The sequence below is a fragment of the Xenopus laevis genome, chromosome 9_10L, assembly GCF_017654675.1.
Source record: "Xenopus laevis strain J_2021 chromosome 9_10L, Xenopus_laevis_v10.1, whole genome shotgun sequence".
NCBI lineage: Eukaryota > Metazoa > Chordata > Amphibia > Anura > Pipidae > Xenopus > Xenopus laevis.
In genome coordinates this window covers 83,338,997-83,363,732 of record NC_054387.1, presented here as the reverse complement: position 1 = coordinate 83,363,732, position 24,736 = coordinate 83,338,997, and the positions used below count along the sequence as shown (strand labels likewise).

The following is a 24,736-nucleotide window of genomic DNA, read 5'->3' as shown; positions in this document are numbered from 1 at the left end:
TAATTTATTATAGAATGGCTAATTCTAAACAACTTTTCAACTGACCTTCATTTTTTCTTCTTCATAGTTTTTGAATTGCTCGCCTTCTTCTTCTGACCATTTCCAGCTTTCAAATGGTGGTCACTGACCCTATCTAAAAATCAAATGCTCTGTAAAGGTGGCCATAGACACACAGATCCTATCGTACGAATCGAGGATTCATACGATTTTCGGATCGTGTGTGGCGTGTGCTGACATCTTTCGTCCGGCGGAGATCGGTCGTTTGGTCAATCGGACAGGTTTGATTTTGACCCGACCGATCCGCACATCGTAATCGGATCGTTCGGCAATACGGCCGAACAATCAGATTACCCCCAATATAGCCATGCTTGTTAATGGCATATCAGGGAAAGATCTGCTCGTTTGGCGATGTTGCCAAACCAGCTGGACCTTTGCGTCTATGGCCACCATAAGGTGACAAATGTATTGTTATTGCTACTTTTCATTACTCCTCTTTCTATTCAGGACCTCTCCTATTTATATTCCATTCTCTTATTCAAATCAGTGCATGGTTGCTAGGGTTATTTGGACCCTAGAAATTGCAAATGGGGAGCTGCTGAATAAAAAGCTAAATAACTCAAAAAACACATAATAATAAAAAATGAAAACCAATTGTAAATTGTCTCAGAATATCACTCTCTACATCATACTAAAAGTTAACTCAAAGGTGAACAACCCCTCTAAGAAATGTTCTTAAGCATATACATTTTAAAAAAGTCTTAGTGGAGATGGGTTTTGTCTTGTGATGTGATATTTGGAGGATGTTCTGGCCAAACAGTCTGTCTGCACTTTTAATCGTATAGAATAAAAACTGAGCTATGGAGACACACACAATGTTTTGGTCCAGAAGTTCTACTTTGGACAGTGTTATTTTTGTCTGTTCCAGAGAATTGCAGCTGCACAAAATGCAAAACCTTTAGGCTCTGGCATGTGGCACTTCTCGGTCCAGATCACATTCACTTGAGTGAAAGTTCCTGAAATCCCATGGTACAGAAGCTTGTGTGTGTGCTCCCAGCTACTGTAGCCCTCTTGCCTTTAGTGAGTTTGGGCCCCTCAGGCCCACTAAAGAGGCCAGCCTAGGATGGTTTGTATAATGCCTCCTGTAAGCCTTTTGTTTCTCTGAGCCTGCGGCAGTTGCTTATTCAACGCACGCTCCTACCTCCACTCAGATGCTGCACTACTAGAGTAGGATCAGAACCCTAGGATTAATACATATTCTCTCAATTCCTGTTGGACTGGCCTTCTGCATTGTGCTTTCATAAGTGCCATGGAAGGGTTAAATCTATGGCAACCGCAACAAAAAAAAAATTAAGTTGGTGTCCTACTTGCCATTTTCTACCGGACCACGGCCTTCTGACTGGAAAGTATGTAGCCCACTGCAAACATTTTGTTTATGTTTTGGGCCACGTGGTACATTTTCTTAATAAAACATAAGCTTTCCGTATGTGTAGAGATGGTGGTGTATGAGAGCTGCAGGGCTGTTGTGTTTATATGTACACAGATTCACTTTCGTCTTGTCCAGAGTAGTTTGTGATGTATTTAATGTGAAAACAGAGAAGAGTTTTGGGTTCTTCCCTAACACAGTTCTTTTGTGAGCAGTGCAGCAATTCAGAAATGATGCCCTTATAATACACAGGAACCATAAATATCCTTAAATTGCATCACTAAGCACCATTTATATGGATATAATCAGGGCCGGAACTAGGGGTAGGCAGAGTAGGCACGTGCTTAGGGCGCAAAGCTGGAGGGGCGCCAGGCACGCACCTTCTCTGCCTCTGCTATCTCCTAGTCCGGTCCCTGCTCTGGCCGACGTGCGTGTTTGTTTTGCAAAGCGCCCAATACACGAGTGCACATGCGCGGAAAAATACTAGTGCACATGCGTGAAAAACGAAAGTGCGCATGCACACTCGTATTTCTCCGCGCATGCGCACTTGTGTTTTTCCGCGCATGCGCTCTCGCGTATTGGGCGCTTTGCCGGGCCAGGCTGCCTAGGGCACCTGCCCGCGTTGGCCCGGCAATGGATATAATACACAAGAGCCATGAATATCCTGTAAATTGTCCTTATAAACGGTGCATAGTGATGTCATCAGTTATAATCGGAGCTTAGTGATGTCATTTCTGTCACACTACTCACTGAAACTTGTGTATTATAATAAATAAAGTACCTCCTGTTGCAAAATAGGATATTAGAAGTGACCTGTATGACATTTGGCCTCGTATTTTTATAAGGTCATGGAACTCCTTGGTAACTTATAATATCCTTAAATTTTTCAAGAGGAGGTACTTCACTATATAATCACCTATAATCGATGCTCAGTGATGTAATTTGTCACATGACTCACTTAAACTTGTGTATTATAATAAATAAAGTATCCCCTGTTGTAAAATATGAATTCATTGGAAATCCATGACTTTTATAAAAGCACTCGGCCTTCAACCTTCTGCATTTATATGGTTATAGATCTCCTCGGTGATTTATATAATCCGTATATTTTACAACAGGGGATACTTTAGTCACTATATAATACACAGAAGCCATAAATATCCTGTAATTTAAATCTTTATAAACGAAGCTTAGTGATGTCATCAGTTATAACAGTGCTCAGTGATGTAATTTCTGTCACATGACTGAAAGGTTTGTATTATTAAAAATGAATGCAAAATTAGGATATTAGAAATTACCTTGGAGTTTTATGGCTTTGATAAAATCACTCAGATTCTATATAGTTATGGAACTCCTTGTGAGTTATCCTTATATTTTACATTAGGGGTACACTATTCCTTATGTTATCTTTCCGAGAGAGCAATACTCCATTCATATGCATTATTGTGGGCCCTTTTTAAGGCTGAATTGAGTGCATGGTGTCTTCAGGGACCTGCCTGTGTTCTGTTATTGTAGTTCACCTGTACAATGCAGATCTACTTCATGTAAACGTATTTGAAAGGAAGTGATTTGTTTATTTTTGTTTTTTGATTAGTGCGCATGGATCAAGGGGCTCATTAGTTTTTAGTGCCCATAAGTACCTTTATCTAAACAAATGATCATTAAGGTAGTAGCACAGAGTAAACGTTTTAGTTTGGTTAGTTAAATTAAACAATTTACAAATTACAACGATGGCACAAAAGTACCAGTGTGCCAGCACCATATATTTGCAGTGTTAGGGTTTATTTTGACCTATCCTGCTCTGCATTGTTGTCAAACAATAAACCATCTGACATAGAAAGGGTTAAACAAGCAGACTATTACTAGTAAAAATGTAAGATTTCACATGGTTCCTTTCAAGTGGATTCAACATCTCTTTAGCCAGTGATTGCAAACTGTAATGAGAAGGGCCTCTTTACCCGTGTCATCAGTCATTATTTGTATGAAATCTGTTACATGTGTATAGCCATTTAATGTACAGTGTTGGGATTTTATAAATACTAATGTTAATGTGTGAGTCTTCTTTATCTTCTGCAGGGCATTGTGGGAAACCTGGCCAGTGGAAAATCGGCTCTAGTGCATCGGTACCTAACTGGTACTTATGTGCAAGAGGAGTCCCCTGAAGGTAAGTCCATGTGCTGCAGCACTTCCCTACTGTGTGACAGAAGGACACTGTAGAAACAGGAGTATGGCTTTGGGGGCCAGGACACCCTGTAAATACTGATCATTGAAGTACCTGTTGCCTTGTAGCAGTAGGTGGTCCCTGGTCGCTGCTTCACAGTGCTGGTGCAAAGCAATTAACCTGTAGAAGTAGGATGACCACTAGATAAGGATGTAAGGAGAAGGAACCCATTTCCATTAGCAGTTACTGTTATATTGGGAATTATATCTGCTACTGTTACCTTTTGTATTCTTCCATTCCCCTACTCTCTAGGCAACAGTGGGGACCTGTCAGTTAGTGGAGCCTAGTAGTTTCTTATTTATATTGCCATGTTCCCCCAATATAACAGACCTCTTTTTTTCTGGTTCTCTGCTAATTTCCTGAGTCGATCTGCTCTTCCTTTGATGTTTGCTGTGTATCCAGGGCCACCGGCCTCTCTGTGTTTATATTGTGCGTATCCTTGGCCAGTATGTGACTGTCTGAGCTCCTTCTCTCCCTCACTGCCTGTCCCATTGGTTCTTTACAGATATGGATGCAGGTAAATATACACTCACTGCGGGCTGAGGAAACAGAGAGGCGGCTGAGATATCTGACGTAGAGTTAACTCCATCTTCTGTGTTCCTCCATCTCTCTCCCTGTTACCTTTGCATCTCCTAGTTTGAGTTACTCTCATCCCACACCTACCATGTCCCTGTAGAATTTGTGTCACGTAGAAGCATCATTTGTCTTAACGTTTTAAAGTCTCCATGGGGTATTAGTAGGTGGGCTTATGTCATGCTTTGTTGGGGAAATAAGAAGCTTATTGGGGGCCTAGTAAAGTGCATTGTAATGTACCCAGTTGCCTATTTGACTTGCCATGTTATTTTTGGAGACGTTCGCTTGAAGTTAAAAAGCAAGCTGCTGCTATGTGAAATTCAATGAGATGGGCTAAGTCCATAATTTTTGGATGCGGCTAAATGCCTTAACCTCCACTCATTTCACGAGTTCACCAAACAAGTGGATCCACACAGGTTACTGAACTTTAAAGTCACATGACATAAAAGGAGAACTAATGCTTAACAAAGAAGTTGATTTAGAATAATACAGATTATTCTTTATTAGTCCAAGGTACCACATCTCCTTTCCTGATGAGTTACAGCACATGTTCTGGGCTGCTGTTAGTTACCTGGGCAGGGCTTAGGGACCTTATATACTGTATATGCAAGTTACAAGGCTGATTAGTTAATTCAGATGCACATTACATGGCAGCACAGAAACATGAAATCAGCTCTGTACTATCGGTTTCTATGACAAACTATTGTCTGCTTGATGATTTCTTACAACCCCCTAAGCTTAGCTTCTCAACAGCTGCCCTGAGCACTTTCAGCATGTACAGTGTCATTGACTCTAAAAAGATGGCCTTGTAAGGGCCACAATGGTGAGCTCCTGTGGACAACTCTCAACTTTGAAGGCCTGTATTAAAGTCAGTTTACTATATAAAATATTAATTTTCTAGCTATTTTTATTTTTAAAATCTTTTTTTGGGGCCCCCAGTTTGGCTATAATTAAGATCCCGGTCAAATCCTAATTTAGTAAAAATTTGCGGGGATATTGTCAAATCCATCTTGATAGTAAAAATACAAATTAACATTCACTTAATATGAAAACACTTACCTGCTTCTCCCTATAAAATAAAGAATGTGATGTATATATGTACAGACAGCTATCCTCCTAATACAGGGCTGCTCTAAAACCCAGTGCCACATTGCTCTTAAAGATCATGCAGTTATTGATACCAGGCTCACTGCTTCATTTTATGTTTATATGAACATATGTAAAGATCAGGGTGATGTGCTAATAGCTTCAAAGTTCCTCCCAGGTCTAGTAAACCAAATTTTATGTTTGTTTTCAAACAATTGACCATTATTTATGTTTTAGAATATGCTTGCATAGGTGTATAGGGGAGCTTTAATTTTCCAGAATGGTTATCCTGATGATCATATTCCTACTGTAAAAGAACAACTGAGACCTTGGAGGTACACAGACTGAGCACTGCTTGATATGTCATGGCATGGGCTTGTATCGCTGGCTGTGTAGGTTGTGGTCTATATAATGAAGTGAGTCTTCTTGGGAAGATCTTTCTGGAGCTAAAGGAGTTTTAATGACAACTTCACAACCGTGGTTCTTCATTCTTCAAGGGCTTTCATTTCCTCCATAATTATAACTTTAATTTCTAGACATCTACTCCTCCATGTGACATTTAAACATGTCTTATATTTCTGTCTCTCCATTCACTAGATTAGCCATGGCGCCTGGCTCTGCTCCTGATGCTGGGAGTTGTAGTTTAGAATGACTGGAGGGAAGTGCATTTGGAATCTAGTGTTGACAGAGAAAGCAAGCATATCATTGGACAGGGAATAGTTTTTGTAGTAGCATTGTTCATATCAGGACAGGAGCCCCAATATATGGTTCCACATGAACTGTGACTTTTGTTTGGTGACCAGTGAGGGAATTTTGGGCCCCAGAATTCCATGCACTCTTTGCACATAATGTAGAAAGGACCATGGACTTTTGTGGTTGAATATGGCATTGACAATTACAAAACTACATTTACTATTCTCATTGGCTGATGCTTTGCTTTATTATGACAATGAGAATATGACCATGGCTGGGTGCTGGGCTGTAATCTGCAGAAAGTGGTGGGCAAAAAAGCCCATGAATATATTCATACAACTCTTATATGTTCCACGTATAAAGGGGATGAACTTGGAACAAAGCATAGCACTATTCCTTGAGGAAGGACTCCTGGCATTAAAATGTGTCATTTAATTTTTATTAGTATTGCTCTGTTGAACTCTTTATAGGCAGCACGCACTGCCAGTTGCTCATTTTAATGGCTGACGTACATAAGTGCATACTTTTATTCTGCGTGTCAGTCAGTAGGCCAAGGCTGCCCATGGGACAGCCCACAGAGGGATTTCAGGGATTTTTTGGATCTAGATAAAGCTAATGCTAGTTCTTTAGCATTTATACAGAAACATAGATTTAAATTTTTCTTTTTTTTTACTCAAAGTTTTTATTTTTCAAATAGGAAAGTATATATGAAGTATTCAGATTACATCAATTACATTAATAAGTAACACATTATGGCTAATCTTACATTTTGGAATAAAGGGGTTGTTTACCTTTGAGTTAACTTTTAGTAGGATGTAGAGAGTGATATTCTGAGACAATTTGCAATTGGTTTTCATTTTTTATTATTTGTAGTTATTGAGTTATTTAGCTTTTTTTAAGCAGCTCTCCAGTTTGCATGTTCAGCAATCTACTTGCTAGGGTCCAAATTACCCTAGCAACCGAGAGGGCCTGAATAGAACGATCAGTAATAAAAAGTAGCAATAACAATAAATGTTTAACCTTACAGAGCATTTGTTTTTTTAGTGACCCCCATTTGAAAGCTGGAAAGACAGAAGAAGGCAAATAATTAAAAAACTATGAATAAAAATAAATAATAAAGGCCAATTGAAAAGTTGCTTAGAATTAGGCCATTCTATAACATACTAAAAGTTAACATAAAGGAGAAGGAAAGGCTTGGTGCACTTGGGGGTGCCAAATGTTAGGCACCCCCAAGTGATTGTATTGACTTACCTGAAACCCCAGAGCCGGTGCTCCTATCAGCAGGAAACTGCCCCGGCCTGGGATTATACCAGTGAGCACCACGGAGCGATCCTCTTCCGGCTTCTTCTTTAAAGGTGAACCACCCCTTTAATGTGGTGATTAAGGAAGAAAAGCAAGAAAAAGTCACACAAAAAAACAGTAAGGAAAGAAGAGTGAAGAAATGAGTTCCCCACTCTCATCATGTTACAGATAAACCATATACAGGAATACTCCCTAAAATAGTATAGTTATTAAAAGCAAGGTTGTTTTATAGTTAAATAATTTATCTACAGCAACTAGATTACAAAAATAGTATCTAGATCTAGGTAGTTAGCATGTGAAAATTGGCATTGGTGATTAAGTGCAAGACCTACACAGTGCTAAAGTTGATGAACTGGTATTTATACATTCCAGTGCTTCTGCTGATCTAAATACTTCACAGTTTGTTTGTTTTTGCTATACAGGCCATATGGCATCTTCCACAGCTACAAAGCCATGTTCTGTGCTGACAGGCAGCCATGTCTGCATACCCCACCTAAAGGGACATTATACCAACCAGTTGGCAAAGGCAAAACCTTTCTGCCATTTTAAAGGGGAACTATCATGAAAATGGAAACTTAATATAAATTTTAATATAAGCTTCATCAAACATTATATACAATCAATTAAAAATGCTGCACTGTTTCTGAAATAATCAAGTTTATGTTCACTATTCCTCTCTCAGAATATTTCTCTTTATTTTCTCTTCATGCAGCAGTTGGGTGTCAGATATTCATTAACAGTTAGATCCAATATATTTTATAGGGGGGCTTCCGTTCCTAGCTGATGAATTAGAGCTCACTCAAATAACTGATTCCAGTACAAACAAAATAACTGCCTTTTGAACAAATTCTGAATGTAGAATGACAGGATTTCTGGTGATTATAATAGAGTTAGCTCTAATACATCTTCTATACAAAAGGAGCCCCCCCCCTAAGATATATTGGATCTAACTGTCTATTAATATCCGACACCCAACTCCTGCATGAAGAGAGAATGAAGAGAAACAGATGCTGACAGAGGGATAGTGAAGATAAACTTGATTATTTCAGAAACGGTACAGAATGTTTAATTTATTCTATTTAGAAAGCTTCTTAGTTCAGTGTAATGAAGCTTATATTACATTTTCATTTTCTTTATAGTTACCCTTTAAAGTGCAAACAAGCTGTTTATTACTTTTCATCATAATCTGAATTTTAGGGATGCTGTTAAATTGAAGTCCTTATCAGAGGAAGCAGCCACACACACACACATCTATTATAATTTAAATCAAATCACACATAGAGAACCCTTCCCTTTTAAGGTGGGTTACAAGTAGTAAACCAGGGGCAGTGGTGGGATGCTGCAGGGTGACTTGCAGTCCTGCCCTAAGACATAGATTGTTCATTGTAATTGGTAGAAGCAGGTGAGCAGAGCTTTGCCTCGTCCTCATAAAGTCCTCAGCCCCCGATATACACTGCCCATGTTTTACTTACAAAGGTGCCACTTGGCTGTAACCCATAGCAACTAGTCCACAATTAGATTTGATCAGCCTACTTCCAACTTAATATTTGGTCGCTGTAAATGAACTACACTGATGCAAATGTCCCATATGATTAGTTAGTCCCATTGGCTCAAATATTACAGAAAGGTTTAATATTGCTAAATTACACTGAATATTGTATAAATGTAACACAACTACCTCCCAGTTTTTATATATGGTTTAATAGCAGGGACAGGTGTGCCTGTGAGCCGTTCATGGTTATATACATGTGGCAGTTGTACCCATACACACAATAACATCTGCATAGGTTGCACTATATACTGTTCTACAATATGAGTAGGTTGGTATTTATCAAATGAAGATTCTGTACAAAGTCCCTGCAAAACCCTTTAACTACTACCCATATTGCTGCAGGCAATTTGTGCTTGGGAATTGCATTTCTCCATCTCATAGTTTTTCCCTCAACTATAAACTAGAGGGGTGTGATGGGGCTTGGATCAAAATAGCCACCTAATTTACAGAGAGGTCTGTACAGTATCTCTCATCTAACACCTGAGCTATGCTTCTAGCTGATATGCTATCGTTTTGGGGTCTCTGGGTGGGTTGATTTGCTGTATGTGTGTACCCTATTCATCAAGTCTACCATTGTTCTGTGCTGGTTCATTCCTTTCATTCTTTGTAACCCCCCCCCCCCCGTGCCACTGACCCACCAAGGGGCACTGCTGTTTCTTGTGGAAGGAGGTCTTGGTTGTGCTCCACAGTTTATGGTAAAATATCTATGGCCAAAAATGTCTCATTATGGGGAGGAGACATTATTATGCAGCATTGCCCTGTTTGGTGGTCCTTGGCACAGCCCTATCCCCTCCCCAACTGTGACCAACACAGACACTGCTTGTGGAAGAACATTTGGTTATATTATATTTTTATATTATTGACATGCCAGTGAGGGGACCTCCCCTGAGTGCACTAGGCTTAGTGACACATTAGTTACATTGTTTTATGGACATAATGGATGCCTGAAACAACATTGCCTTGTTCAACAGCTCTAAGGCATATGAGCATGGTTATGTGGCACTGCTCAAATACAGGTTGGGCGTTCCTTCTTCAGCCCAATCTAAGTACGATGAAGCTAAAGCCATCCCATGGCTGCTTTGTCTCCCTGTTAGATCTTCAGGGGTTGTATGCCCTTTGCATTAACTTCAATTTGTTTTTATTTTCTATTATACTCTGAGACAATTTTCAATTTGTTTTTATTTTCTATTATTTGTGTTTTTTGAGTTATTTAGCCTTTTATTCAGCTTGCAGTTTCAGCAATTCGGTTTGTAGGGTCCTAATTCCCCTAGCAACCATGCATTGATTTGAATAAGAGATTGGCTTAAGTGGGTCTGAATAGAAAGATGTGTAATTAACACTAACAATAAATTTGAAGGCCACTGATCCAACATGCTGTGAAAATCCTGTTCATTTTAGCAGTGATTTAAAGGCAAATGCCCAGACTCTGCTTCTTTTTCCATAATAGCACATCCTGCCCATACATTTACCTTGCCAATATAGTATTATTATAGCTAAGTTGTTCTCTTGCTGTTCTCCACAAGTAATGTCTGCTGAGTCCCTAGACCTCCATCCACCCTGCCTTTCCCTGTTACACCCCCTTTCACCCTCTGGCCCTGACTGACTGTCTCACTTTTGTGGCAGGTGGGAGGTTCAAGAAGGAAATTGTAGTAGATGGACAGAGCTATCTTCTTCTGATCAGGGATGAAGGGGGACCCCCTGAAGCACAAGTAAGGAGTCTCTAACAACACCTGACTCTATTGCTACTTATCATTTGTAATGATGTTTTTCTCTCTCTTACACACATTTACCTGCTATCACAATACAATTCTTTTTCTCTATTCACAATCTCTCTCTCTCTTCCCTTCCTGTATTATTGTTCTTCCTGGTTTCTATTACCCTTTCCTTGGCCCTGCTCTTTCTCCCAGCTAGCTTCATCTTTTCTTACTTGCCTGCCACTGTCCCTGATATCTCCCTGCCAATGTCCTGGCATCATTCTGCTTCCCATACCACCCTGTCCTTCTTTTCATTCCTGTCTTTTTTATGGGAGAGTAGAAAAGGTGTTTTCTTTGATCCTCTTCTCTGAGCCTTGTTCCCCTGCTTGCTCTGTCTCTCCTTTCCCCCTTCTCCATCTGTTTCACACTAACTCTTCCTTGTACCACTTTCCAGTTTGCCATGTGGGTGGATGCGGTCATCTTTGTCTTCAGCCTGGAAGATGAGATCAGCTTTCAGACAGTCTATCACTACTACAGCCGCCTTGCCAACTACCGCAACACCAGTGAGATCCCCATGGTGCTGGTGGGCACTCAAGGTGAGAGAAACTGACTCCCTCAACAACAGCCTCACAGTCATTTGCTCTGCTGCTAGTAACAGGGATTAGTAGTTAGTGGGAGCACAGCACCACCTGCTGGCCACTGCCAAACAGCAGCCTACTAACACACAGCACAATTATCGCTTTTTATTATATATGATATATATAATATATAAATTTAAATCAAAAGGTTTACAAAAAATTAGATGAACCAATTAGCCAGACATTTGTGTATAGCACAGATTTGAATACAGACTTAGAATGCCTGCTTGAAAGAGCTATGATAGTTTATTGAGTGTTTATTGATGTCAAATTTCCCTGCATTTGGCAATTTTATTGGCTCTGCCAAATGATGATCCATCTAAAAGTGATTAAACTGAATCTGCATGAATTATGCCAACATTTAACCCCTGCCCTGTCTTGTTCTCTTGCACACATAAAAGTAAACCACAATGGCATTTCACAAGCCATGAATCTATCCATTTGTAAATATGCTGTAGGCTCATGCTCAGAAATGGTCTCTTGCAAACATTGTTATAACAACATCAGCCTTGTTGTGTAAAATACTCCCCATACCAGCCATCCTATCTGGTGGCGGGAGAATCACAAAACTGCTATAACTTTACTCTTGCGTATTAACCCATAGCAACCCATTAGCTATTAGCTACAAGGGGTCAACTATAGTAACAGCATTTTTTAAGAAAAATGTCACAGAAATCCACTGCTTTGCTTTTTACAGGCCCACTTATCACGTTAAAAGGAAAAATTCAGTAAAGGGGTATGGTGCTGTGAAGCCAAGGTGTGTAAAATATTGGGCACAAACATGGGCATAACTATAGATTAAGCAGACCCTGCGGCTGCAGGTGGTATAGGGGCCCCGTGATGTCCTAATTCATATACAATTTAAATAAATATTGGTCAACCTGGGGGCCTGACAAATAATCTGCTGTGGGGCCCAGTAATATCTAGTTACTCCACTGGGCACAAAGCAATAAAAAAAATGAGTAAACTTGCATAAAATCCTATGTAGTTAGCCAAATTGCATACAATGCATACACAATTTATTAACTTTGCTAAGCTATTGAAGAAAAAAATTTGGGGTAAATTCCAGTGTTACTCTGGCGTACATATTTTTTAATTAATGTATTTTCGCTGTTAGTTGACCAGTCTACAAGCACAGACTAAGAAACATTCCCTCCATTTACATCTGCACCCAATACACTGTGTTGGCATGCAAACACACAGAGCAAATTTTGGTGCAAAAATGCGTACTCACACGTTTTGGCTTATAAATCCACTGCACCCACAACGATGCAGTGACTCTGGGTGCAGAGCAGACACAGGGAGAGCAGTTGCCAGCGAATTCGTCATATTTTTTTTTTGCACAGTGCAATTATATGTAACGTTCCTATATTCCAAATGTTCACAGATGCTATCAGCGGCAGTAACCCTCGTGTAATTGATGACAGCCGGGCACGAAAGCTTTCCAACGACCTCAAGCGATGCACTTATTATGAGACCTGCGCCACCTACGGGCTAAATGTGGAGCGTGTTTTCCAGGACGGTAAGTGAAGGACACCACTGAGCAGGGCATTTTATTTGGGAAGGTGCAGATTGCACTTGACTCTCAAGGTTTAGCACTGTATCATATCCCTTTAACTTAGGGTCTGGCCACACGGGCAGATTCTGGGAGATTAGCTCTGTGTGCCTGCCCCCAGGCGATTTACATTTTAGCCGGCGGAAGAAAGGGGATGGCAGATCGGGGAGATTAGTCGCCGCAAAGAAGAGGAGATTTGTCGCCTGGCGACTGATCTCCTCGAATCTGCCCGTGTGGCCAGACTCTTAAAAGTGGCAGATGTACTGCTAATCTCTATATGTAAGTAACATGCACATTGCTGGTAGGCCTTAAATTGGGAATTGCACATAAATGATTTGCAATAATGCCCTGTACAGCTATTTGCTTACCTTTACCCCCCAAAATAAATATTTAAGCAATAGTTTATATCAAATTAAGTGGCATATTAAAGGATTTCACCAAACTAGTATATATGTTTAAGTAAATACTGTCCTTTTACACCACTTGCCTTGAACCACCATTTCGTGATGGTCTGTGTGCTGCCTCAGAGATCACCTGAACAGAAATACTGCAGCTCTAAGTGTAACAGGAAGAATAGTGGAAGCAAAAGACACAACTCTGTCTGTTAATTGGCTCATGTGACCTAACATGTATGATTTGTTGGTATGTTTGTTTGCACCTAGAATTATACTATCCCAGGGGGCTGCCTTTATTTTTTTAATGGCAATTTTCTATTAAGGATTACCAAATGGCACATACTACTAAAAAAGTATATTATTATAAAAATGGTTTATTTACATGAACCAGGGTTTTACATATGACCTGTTTTATGCTATATCTTTTTGTAGAGACCTACATTGTTTGAGGGGTATAGTTTTCCTTTAATTCAGTGAATTCATTATATAAGTGCATTGTTTGGGCTGAATGTTCTGCTTTCTGATTTGTAGGATATTTATCTCTCTGACGTTAATGACTCCAAACAGCTTGTATAACCGGCGCCCAATCAATACATTATTTAGTTATCGCCTGCTTTCTCTCTTGGATTACAGACATGGTGACTGAGCAGCCCAGTAAATATGTACCCATTTTGTCTTGCATTTGCAGTAGGAAGAAAGGTGCTGCAATTTTATTATCTGCTGCTGAGTTAAGGTGGCCATACACGGATAGATCCGCTCGTTTGGCGATGTCGCCAAACGAGCGGATCTCCCTCCGATATGCCCACCTTGAGGTGGGCAATATCGGGCTGATCCGATCGTGGGCCCTAGGGCCCAACGATCGGATCCTAGCGTTCGCCAAACGGGCGGTCGGATCGCGGGACCGCATCAACGAACAGATGCGGCCGCGATCCGACGGGATTTTTAACCCCATCCGATCGAGATCTGGCCGACTTTCGGCCAGATCTCGATCGGGGAAGCCCGTCGGGGGCCCCCATACACGGGCCAATAAGCTGCCGACTTGGTCTGTCGGCAGCTTTTATCGGCCCGTGTATGGCCAGCTTTATGGTCTATATAATCTTGTCTTCATCAACTGATCTACAGTTTTTAAGTTAGGAGCTCCCTCTGCTGGCAATAAAAATATTAACAGGGGCATCCACTGTTGTAGGGTGAGCTGTACTAAAACTGGCATAGACAATGTTTGGTGTTCAGATTTGCCACACCTCCCCACTCTGGCACTAGGCTGTGCATTTTACTGATTCCTAGTGGAATGTTAATGCTACAGAGAATACAGAGGCTGATATCTGAGCCATTACTGATTTTATACAAGCTATGAAAGCAGAGGGTTGTTTTCTTTATAATACGTGCATGTATGATAACCTCAGTGCAAGTGTGCATTACTATCACTTAAAAATTAATTATAGGTCTATACTGAGACACTTATTATTTTTGTCCTTGGGAGGAAGCCTTAGTATTTATTCTACAGCTCCCTCGTTTTTTTAGTGTGGGATTTTACTATGTCTTATAACATTTCAAATAACAAACATTGCCATTAGTAATAATTTTTCACCTTTCCTTATTCGGAGCTGTGTTCTGGTGGGTCTCTGTATAATTCAAATAGGCCCTGGCAATTCAAGTACAGTCTGGACTGGACCTATGAGGCTAGGGGGATGGTTGTGTGTGGGGGCTGGCTTATATTATAAGGTTGGTGCAGGCATAGCCTCTGTCTGAGTCTGCTAGCACAAGGCTGGGGCTGCCTTTTGTACATCGCTACCCTAGATTGCTTGTTTCCAGCACACTAACATATGAAGTAACTAATTGGTTCTACCAAAAGACTCTACACAGTGCAGATCCCGTGAGAGCTTTCATTTTGTTTTTAGTTTGGAGGGATAAGAGTTTTTGGGGGGTAATAGGGAACACTGTGGAATGTTGAAAAGACAGCTGTTGGGGAGGTATTTTGAAGAGAGAGCTGTAGAGGAGGAATAGTTTAGAGAGAGCGCTATAGAGGAGTAATGGGGAACATTACCCCCAACATTGCTCCCCTTCAACTCTTTTTGCAACATACCTCCCCCCCAACATTCCTCCTCTTCAGTTCTCTCCCCAACATACCTTACCTACAGCTCCCCCCAACATTCCTCCCCTTCAATTCTCTCCCCAACATACCTCATCTACAACTCTCCCCCCCAACATTCCTCCCCTTCAGTTCTCTCCCCAACATACCTCACCTACAGTTATCTCCCCCCCAACATTCCTCTCCTAAAGCTCGGTTTTGGGTGTTAAGGGAGAAAGCTACACGAGTGTGATATCATTGGCAGAAGGAACTCTAAGGGCTAGTCCACACGGGGAGATAGCCACGCGTTTGCGGTGGCGCCGCGACCGGCGCAGGCGACAGTTTTGTATGGGCGCCTATGTAAAAACGCCTGTGCTAACCACACGAGGCGATGCGCTTTTCAACAGTCGCCTGAAAAAGCCTGGCGAGGCATTTTCAGGCGACTGTTGAAAAGCGCATCGCCTCGTGTGGTTAGCACAGGCGTTTTTACATAGGCGCCCATACAAAACTGTCGCCTGCGCCGGTCGCGGCGACTGGCGCGGCGCTTTGTCGCCGCGACCGCAAACGCGTGGCTATCTCCCCGTGTGGAATAGCCCTTAAAGAGGCAGAGAGACAGCTGTGCCAGGAGACTGTTGAAAGAAAAACATTTTAAGCAGAGAAATATAAAGAGGACAGAGGCAGTTGAGTAGTTTGGATGTGCAGCCACATAGAATCATCAGAGCTAATTAGTAGTGATTGGGTTTTTTTATAGCAACCTTTCTTTTGTTTGATGTGAAATGCAGATGAGTAAAGGTTAGGACATGTAAGGCCAGTACTTGATGATTTATTTATGTGGGCACGGTTACATTAAACAGATATAATCTCACTTTCTTTTCTGCAGGATCTTTTGCTTGATCTCTAAGCCTCTGACCTCAATCAGTAAAACCAAGAGCTACTGATCTTGTACAAGGCCGCATAGCACAGGGTGAAGGCAAACCAACTTTGGATAGCTAAAGATCAATGGGGGCAAATGTGGAGCCATGTATCGTTATTCCAAGAGAGCTACCATATCTCCTGGCTGGAAAATTGCCCATTGCCTAAAGATGGCCATTCACCTACTGGTTTTGCTTGATTGGGGAGAGAGCACAAGCTGATCGCTTGGATACCATAATGCAGGGCTGTCCAACTGGCGGCCCCCTTGTGTGCCCCCCCCCCGCATGAAAGTCTGCCTGCTGTGTCTGTTTACCATATTTAAGATTTAAAAGGTATCACTACAGAGATTAACTGGCCCCTGCATTGTTTAAACCTCAAATTCTGACTCTGATCCCCTGTATTGTTCACACATATAATCCCCCCTGCATTGTTCACACTTGTGACGCCTCTATTGTTCACACCGTAAAGCCCTGTACAGTTCACACCTGAGACCCAGACTGAAGTAGTCCTGATAGGTTTTTCTGTCCCCTGCTCTGTTCTTCCCCATGCTCCCTGGGTGTGCCATACTCTGTACTATGTCTCCTGTGTGTGTCTTACTCTGCCTGCCCTATGCTCTCTGTGTGTGCCATACTCTGTCTGCCCCATGCCCCCAGTATGTGCCATACGGTGCCTTCCCTATGCTCCCTGTGTGTGCCATACTCTGCCTGCCCCATGCTCCCTGGGTGTGCCATGCTCTGTCTGCCCTATGCCCCCTTTGTGTGCCATACTCTGCCTGTGTGTGCCCTGCTCTGCCTGTGGAACATAAGCCTGTTCTGAACTAATGTTCTGGGAGTTTGTTAGCATTTGAAAATTATTGTTAGGGGCCCCTAAGGTGTTTAATCATGTGCTTGGGGATGCTGTGTTATCCACAGGGGAGTATGAGGCATATGGATTTAAGGGTATGTCATAATATGACTTCACATACAGTATGAGTGATGAGTGATATTCCTGCCTTGAGCACCAACCATATGGTTTTTGGTGTGTTACCAACATTAATGTGGACATGGCTTTGTGGTAACATGGGTGTGGTTTAAAGTGTGTGTGGTTTAAAAACAGGGTGTGGTCAACACTGGCTTCCATTTGCGGCCCTCCACCATTTAGGCCAGAAAAAATCCGGCCTTCAGTACCACAGAAGATGGGCAGCACTACCATAATGGATCACCCAGTGTATGGCATTTATATCATACTCCTTAAGTTCTCATGTAGTCCTTGTTCATTCAACTGGTCAGAGTATACTCATGGCTATGATTTCCACCTAGTGGAGGCATTCTCAGTACAGTTCTGATGTGTGTCTGCATAGTACTAGTGGGGAATCTGATAAAGAGTCTCTGACTAACCTGGGTTATTTACTAAAATCTGAATTTATCTCATTGTTCCAATAAAAAAATTCATCCCATGCCCAGTTTTGCCTCATTTATCAATAAATTAACTTAATTTTATTGGATCGTTAAAAAAATCAAGCGAAAACCCAAATCGTACAAAGTTTTTGCCCGAAAACCCTGAGAAAGTTGGATTTTTGGCTTAAACCCACCGAGGATCATAATAACTAAAAAGCATCCAGTGGCTTATAGTACAGTAGGGTACTCTCTACTCCTATTGTACTGTCCTCATTTACTGACCACCCTAAGAGGCATAAGGTTGTGGCGAGTGTTTAATTCTCTATATACAAAATATATACAGTAGTTCACTGTTATTGTTGCTGATGTTTTAACTGCATTTTTCTAATATCCACTAGATGGCACTAATGTGCTTTAAATGCAGAAATAATAGCAGTATGCTACTTTAAATTATGCCAAAGTACAGCTGCAGTTATCCCTTAATGGAGGTGATGGCATTTATAATTTGACAGCAGCTGCAGGGGAATCCTATACAGAACATCCACAGAATACTATGTGCCAACTCCTACTTTATATAACAAATGCAGTATAGTGAATAGTAGGGCCACTCTATGCAAACTGCTCTGATGTAGATGATGACATTTCCAATGTTGAACTGTGAACCCCGATCTTGAAATCACAGCCTGCACTTTATACTACAAAGACACATGGGTAAGGCAGACTTTTTAATAAAAGTAAACGATGAGGGAACCACTTGTTTATTTTCTTTTAACAAATCTTTATTTATGACTTTTTCTTAAGGGAGGTGGTACAGAAGAAGAAAAAGGAGGGGGAGTGAGTAGGAGTGGGTGTATAAAGTTAGAAGAAGAATCTTTTGTATATACATACATACATATATTTATAGTCTCACTTTTATAACTACCACCTCTATTAAGATGGTAAAGAGAGAGAGGAGAGTAGTATAATCCCATCATACTCATATTATAGTGGTTACTTTTACGGTCAATTGTCTACATTTTAATTTTTCTGCAAGAGGCTCTTGTTCATTTTCTTCCTTTGCATATTTATATTTAAAGGGAAACTATCACGAAAATCAAAATTTAATATAAGCTTCATCATACCGAAATAAAAAAATACAATCAATTAAATAATCAAGTTTATCTTCACTATCTATCTCTCAGCATCTGTTTCTCTTCATTCTGTCTTCATACAGCAGTTGGGTGTCATTGACAGTTTTGACAGTTAGATCCATTACATCTTATAGGAGGCTTCCTTTCCTAGCAGATGTAGAAGCGCTCACTCAAATAACTGATTCCAGTACAAACAAGATCTAACAAAATAACTCCCTTTTGCACAAATACTGCATGTAGAGAGACATGATGTTTGGTGATTTTAATAGAGTGATCTCTAATACATCTTCTAGGCAAAAGGAGCCTCCCTATAAGATATAATGGATCTAATGGTCCCCATAGACGCAAAGATTTTTCTTTGGTGATGACCGATTTTAGTGAAATCCGACCAATCCATCAAATTATCGTGAAGTTAGTGGGAATTGAACGATCAGGCAGGTTAAAAAATTTTATCGGTCCCAGTGCAATCTAACTATGTTTGCAGGCAGGCAGCTACCCTCCGTTTTCCTGGCAATATAGCTTAAAAAGGTATTTTTAGTTGATGGACAAATTGACATTTAAACGATTGTTTCGAGATAATAATGGTCTCACAATAACGAAAAGATCTTTTAAAAATCTTTACATCTATGGCCAGTTTAGCTGTCAATGAATATCTGACACCCAACTCCTGCTTGAAGACAGAATGAAGAGAAACAGACGTTGAGAATAGTGAACATAAACTTGATTATTTCACAAACAATGCAGAATATTTAATTGATTGTATTTAGACTTATTATTTCAGTACGATGAAGCTTATATTAAATTTTCATTTTTGCGATAGTTCCCCTTTAAATGAGTTGGCGATCTGCAGTTTACCTTGCTTTAGTAACTTATTGGTGCATTTATGGAGTAGAATTAAAAGGCCATGCAATGTGCAGTGAGTACTTCGGTTGTTCAGTACATGCTTACACCAGCCTACCACCATACACAGGATGGTCTGCTTTGCCTACAAACCCTGCAAATTGTTAGAGAGAACAGTAAGCAAAAGGATTTTCTGACTTTAAAACTCAAAATGTGGAATACAACGCCTACCATTCACTTGCTAATATGAGCTAGAGGGAACATGGGTCTGGGAATGGTGCAAATGCACAAAACATGGCTCCCTAATTAGCACAATTTCAGGGGCAAGACATAATGCCACTGAGGCAGTCAATAAAACCATACCATGACCCATGCAGAGTCAGCTCACACTCCCAACCCAGATACCCTGTGGACTCTTAGGGTGTCCCAAGCCAGCCTGGAGTCAGCCAAGACCCAAATTGTCAAGAAACAGCTACTATATGCCACACAACACACCTTTAAAGGAGAACTAAAGCTTACCTAAAGAAGTAGGCTAGAAATGTTGTGAATTATGTTTTGGCCTTCTATACCAGCCCAAGGCAACCACAGCCCTTTAGCAGGGAAGATCTGTGCCTCCAAATATGCCCCAGTAGCTCCCCATCTACTTTTCTGCTGTCTGTGCTGCTGACACTGAATTTAGGGACTGAAAATATACATTACACATAGAATATAAATGTCACAATATAGGGCTGATTAGTAATTAATACAGATAATTACTACATGGCAACACAGAAACCAGTGGCAATTAGCATCAGAATTTAAAATTCAGCCCTGTAGTATTAACTCCTATTACAGACAAACCTCATTTGGTTGACAACCCCTAAGATCAGCCCATTGAGCATGTGAGTATATTATTCCCAGTATATAGAATTATACAGGACACTGTCTCAGGATTAGCTACATTGTATATTATTCCCAGTGAGTAGAATTCTACAGGACACTGTCTCAGGATTAACTACATTGTATATTATTTCCAGTATGAATTAGCTACATTGTATATTATTCCCAGTATGAAGAATTGGCTACATTGTATGTTCCTAGTGAGTGGAATTCTTTAAAATTCTGTATGGCACAGGCTCAGGATTAGCTAGTCCAGGGCTGTCCAACTGGTGGACCCCCTTGTGTGGCTCCCTACATGAGAGTATGCCTGCTGTGTCTGCTTACCATGTGTAAATTTTAAAAGGTATCACTACAGAGATTAACTGGCCCCTGCATTGTTTAAACCTCATTCAGGATGTAATCCCTGTATTGTTCACACCTGTGACCCAGACTGAAACTGCCCACATTGTTCACCTGTTCACACTTTATTCAAAATGCTAATGGGGTACCAGCACTGTGTCACTGTATGTAGTACATATTAGACTGGTCCTGATCAGTGGAAACTGTCTCCTGCTCTGTTCTGCCTTCCCTATGCTCCCTGTGTGTGCCATACTCTGTCTGCCCTATTCTCCTTAGGTGTGCCATACTCTGCCTTCCCTATGCTCCCTGTGTGTGCCCTCAGCGCCGGATTTATTGTCCGGCCGCCCCTAGGCCGTGCGGTCCGACCAGACGGCCGCGCGGTCCTAGCGTCCGCCTTCCCAGCGCGCCGGTGAAAAACCGCCAGCGCAGCTGGTGTAGTTGAACGTCCCCATAATGCGGCTGGGCGGCATGCTGCCCCTATTTTTTGCCGCCCTAGGCCCGGGCCTATGCGGCCTTGCCGCAAATCCGGGCCTGTGTGCCCTACTCTGCTTGTGTGTGCCCTGCTATGCCCGTTGAACATAAATCTGGTATTTGTTCTGGGGGGTTTGTTAGCATTTGAAAATTATTTTTAGGGGACCCTAAAGTGTTTAATCATGTGCTGTGGGGTTGCTGTGTTATCCACAGGGGAGGAGGCATATTGATTTATGAGTAAGTCTTAAAGGAACAGTTCAATGTAAAAATAAGAACCAAAAGACCAAATGATTGCTGCTCACTGCAGGGATAACATTTATCACTCATATGTGAAAAAAGTTAAGTTATATTAAAGGAACAGTTCATTATAAAAAAAAAAAACTGGGTAAATAGATAGGCTGTGCAAAATAAAACATTTTTCTAATATATTTAGTTAGCCACAAATGTAATGTATAAAGGCTGGAGTGAGCGGATATCTAACAAAATTACATTTTTGCCTAACTAACTATATTAGAAACATTTTTTTTATTTTGCACAGCCTATCTGTTTTTATTTTTATACTGAACTGTTCCTTTAATATGACTTAACTTTTTTAACATATGAGTGATAAATGATGTCCCTGCAGTGAGCACCAATCATTTGGTCTTTTGGTGTGCTACCACAATTAATGTGGACATGGTCTTGTGGTAACATGGGTGTGGTTTATAGTGGGTGTGGTTTTAAAAACAGGGAGTGGTCAACACTGGCTTTCATTATCAGCCGTCCTCCATGACGGCCTCGATACCACAGAAGTTGGACAGCACTGAGCTAAACTATGTATCATTACCAGGGAGTAGTAGAGTTCTGTAAGCGACAGGCCCAGGATTAGCTAGACTGTGTATTATTCCCAGCAAGTAGAATTCTACAGGGCACAGGCCTAGGACTACCTAGACTGTGTTCCTACTGAGTACAATCCTGCAGGACACAGGACCAGGATTAGCTACATTATATATTATTCCCAGTGAGTAGAATGCTATAAAGCACATACCTAAGATTAGCTAGATTGAATATTTTTCCCATTGAGTAGAATTCTGTAGGGCACAGGATTAGCTAGACTGTATATTATTCCCAGTGATTGAAATTCTATATGGCACAGGATTATCTAGACTGTGTATTATTCCAAAGAGTTCTTCAGGACACAAGGTTAGCAAAACTGTATATAATTCCCAGGAAAAGCAGGATTGCCTAAACTCAGTGTAATTATGATAAACATTACTGTGTGTGTTTTAAATACCATGAATACTATTAGCATTCACTATCTTATATATAAATGATTCTTTGGTAGTGTGCTGCAGTTCTAGTGGAATACAGATGGTGGTGCTAGTGCCCTGCAGCAGAGAAAATGCTTAGTTGCCAAGGTTGGTAATAATCCATGAAATAAGTAGGCAGGAGCCAGCGGGCCATGTCTTGTAACCTTTGAGGTATATTAATGTACCCCCCGAGCATTCTCTGTCTGTCTGGATGAGCTTTGAGCTGTACAAGGGTGAGAGAGCTGCAAAATGAAGCTTCAAAACTAGATGTTAACACCAGATCTGGCCTCATCTGAAACCCATAAATATTCTAAATGTGTGGTGAATGAGAGGGTTTCCGTCTGACTCTGCACACAAAGTAGTGAGGCAAACTTGTGACCCAGGACCATGCTGAGGCTACATGCCTATGACTGAAAGTAGCAAGCTTTGCATGGAAGTAGCAGCTACACAGGGTGTGTTCATTCAGTGCTGCTATAGGTGCAATAGCATAATATACTGGCTACAGTGCCAAATGTAATATATCTTGCTTTGTGTTATAGCACCAGAATATTTCACTTTTAGTCCCTGTATGTGTCTGCAAAGGTAGGAATGTTGGCGAGTAAATGTAAAACTGTGCATTTTCATCCCACAATCCTCCCTGTTTGAAAATGGGCTGATTCTGCGCATGACAAGGAACATGGAAGCAGATCTGCCTTGTCAAATGTTGTGTGTGCCATTATTGGTAATTCTGCATATAAGAGGGACAATTTACTGTATATTAAATTGTCATGCAAAGAAGTCTGAGCATTTGAGCAGACTGAACTGGGTCATTAAATATTGTTGAAGGGCCACATCCAGATCTTGTTAGAACCCTAACTGGAGAGCTCTTCTTTGAGGGCTGTTGTTAGATACCTGGAGGGCTGCTGGTTGCCTATCCCTAATACATCAATACATAGTTCACAATGCCATCAATATACTAAAAGAGATGTCACTTTCTCATTCATTGAAAGTGAGTCGTAACTTGGAGGTTACAAAAAACATTATAGAATTCTTCAAGGGCCGCAAAAAGCAATATTTTGAATGTGTGTCTGCAAATTCCAGCTCCTTTAAGACCCATGTTGTATATGGATGAGTGATACTGCAAGGGGTTATCTCTAGATTTGGTAGTTGCTAGAGCTAAATACCCACTTGCAGCATTAACTGTTGTTAAACTACAGCTTCCCTTCCAGTCTGATGGAGGCTGAGGTTCTACAGCCCTATTTACTTCTACAGCCCTATATACTTCTACAGCCCTATATACTTCTGCAGTCATATATACTTCTGCAGTCATATATACTTCTGCAGCCCTATATACTTCTACAGCCCTACATACTTCTACAGCCCAGCTTTTTCCTGGCTTATAGACATATCTCGGTGTAGCTAAATGTTTCTTTATGGGCTAATAAATTTTTTTTCTCCGTGGCTGGATGTGTATTTGTGTCTGTGCCTGAGTGGCCTTTCTTATGCAGAATGCGTTGCCCACTGTAATGATACTGTCTGTGTTAAAAAGAGGGTAGGGAGTCTTTCATCTTCCCTTATAAATCTTACAGTACTGAGATCTTCATGGCTGGGATATCTCTTCTCCTGAAACAGACGTTTAACAGCAGAATTGCTCAGTGAAACGGCAGCTTACATTATTTATATAATCTTATTGCAAATTAACTGTGTGTGGGCAGGGGCAGAGGGGGAGCCTTAGGTGCAGATATGCTATTAAAACTGTATCAAAAGACGGATCGAATATTATATGTACTGCATGGCTCCAGAGCCTATACAGTTTCACTTTCCAAATCAAGTGGTAGACACAGCCAGTAATGGAAAATCCAGAAATGTGGTGGGCCCCACAATATTTACCCTATTATTTTAATTCCTGCTCATTAGCAAAGAGTTAACTCAGTCCCACAGCTTCACCCCACCCCATTATCTTGTTTTTTAACATTCATCTACAAAGAGTTAAGTGCAGAAGAGATTTGGAGGACATCAGGCTCTCCAGAACACAGGGGCTACACCAAATCCGTTGTGAGGGTTACCCACCTCCTAATTTGAGAGGGGCGGGGTACAGCACAGAGAGAATTGTGTTCTTCGAGATGCTGTGGGTGACTTTGTACCATTCTGAAGGTAACAGCTTATTACTTGCGCATTTAAATACCCCCATTAATAGGAGCAATTAAAGAATAGCTCCATTTCCAGCAAATTAACAACCCGGAGAGGTAATTGCGACATAAATGAAGATAAATTTGTTTTAATGTTGCGAGAGAGGGAGGGAGGCCAGGAGAGAGTGTCAG

At 41.0% G+C, this 24,736-nt stretch overlaps 1 protein-coding gene across 6 annotated transcripts in view; it reads left to right on the top strand.

The window, feature by feature from the left end:
- agap1.L (ArfGAP with GTPase domain, ankyrin repeat and PH domain 1 L homeolog) overlaps window positions 1–24,736 on the top strand; it is a 257,570-nt gene that overhangs the window by 143,109 nt on the left and 89,725 nt on the right. For 3 of the 6 annotated variants that reach the window (XM_041575579.1, XM_018234255.2, XM_018234252.2), the window contains exons 3-7: window positions 3,500–3,587; window positions 4,150–4,161; window positions 10,474–10,559; window positions 10,999–11,140; window positions 12,570–12,704. In XM_041575579.1, coding sequence (XP_041431513.1) covers window positions 3,500–3,587; window positions 4,150–4,161; window positions 10,474–10,559; window positions 10,999–11,140; window positions 12,570–12,704 — 463 coding nt within the window. 6 annotated transcript variants of the gene reach the window in all.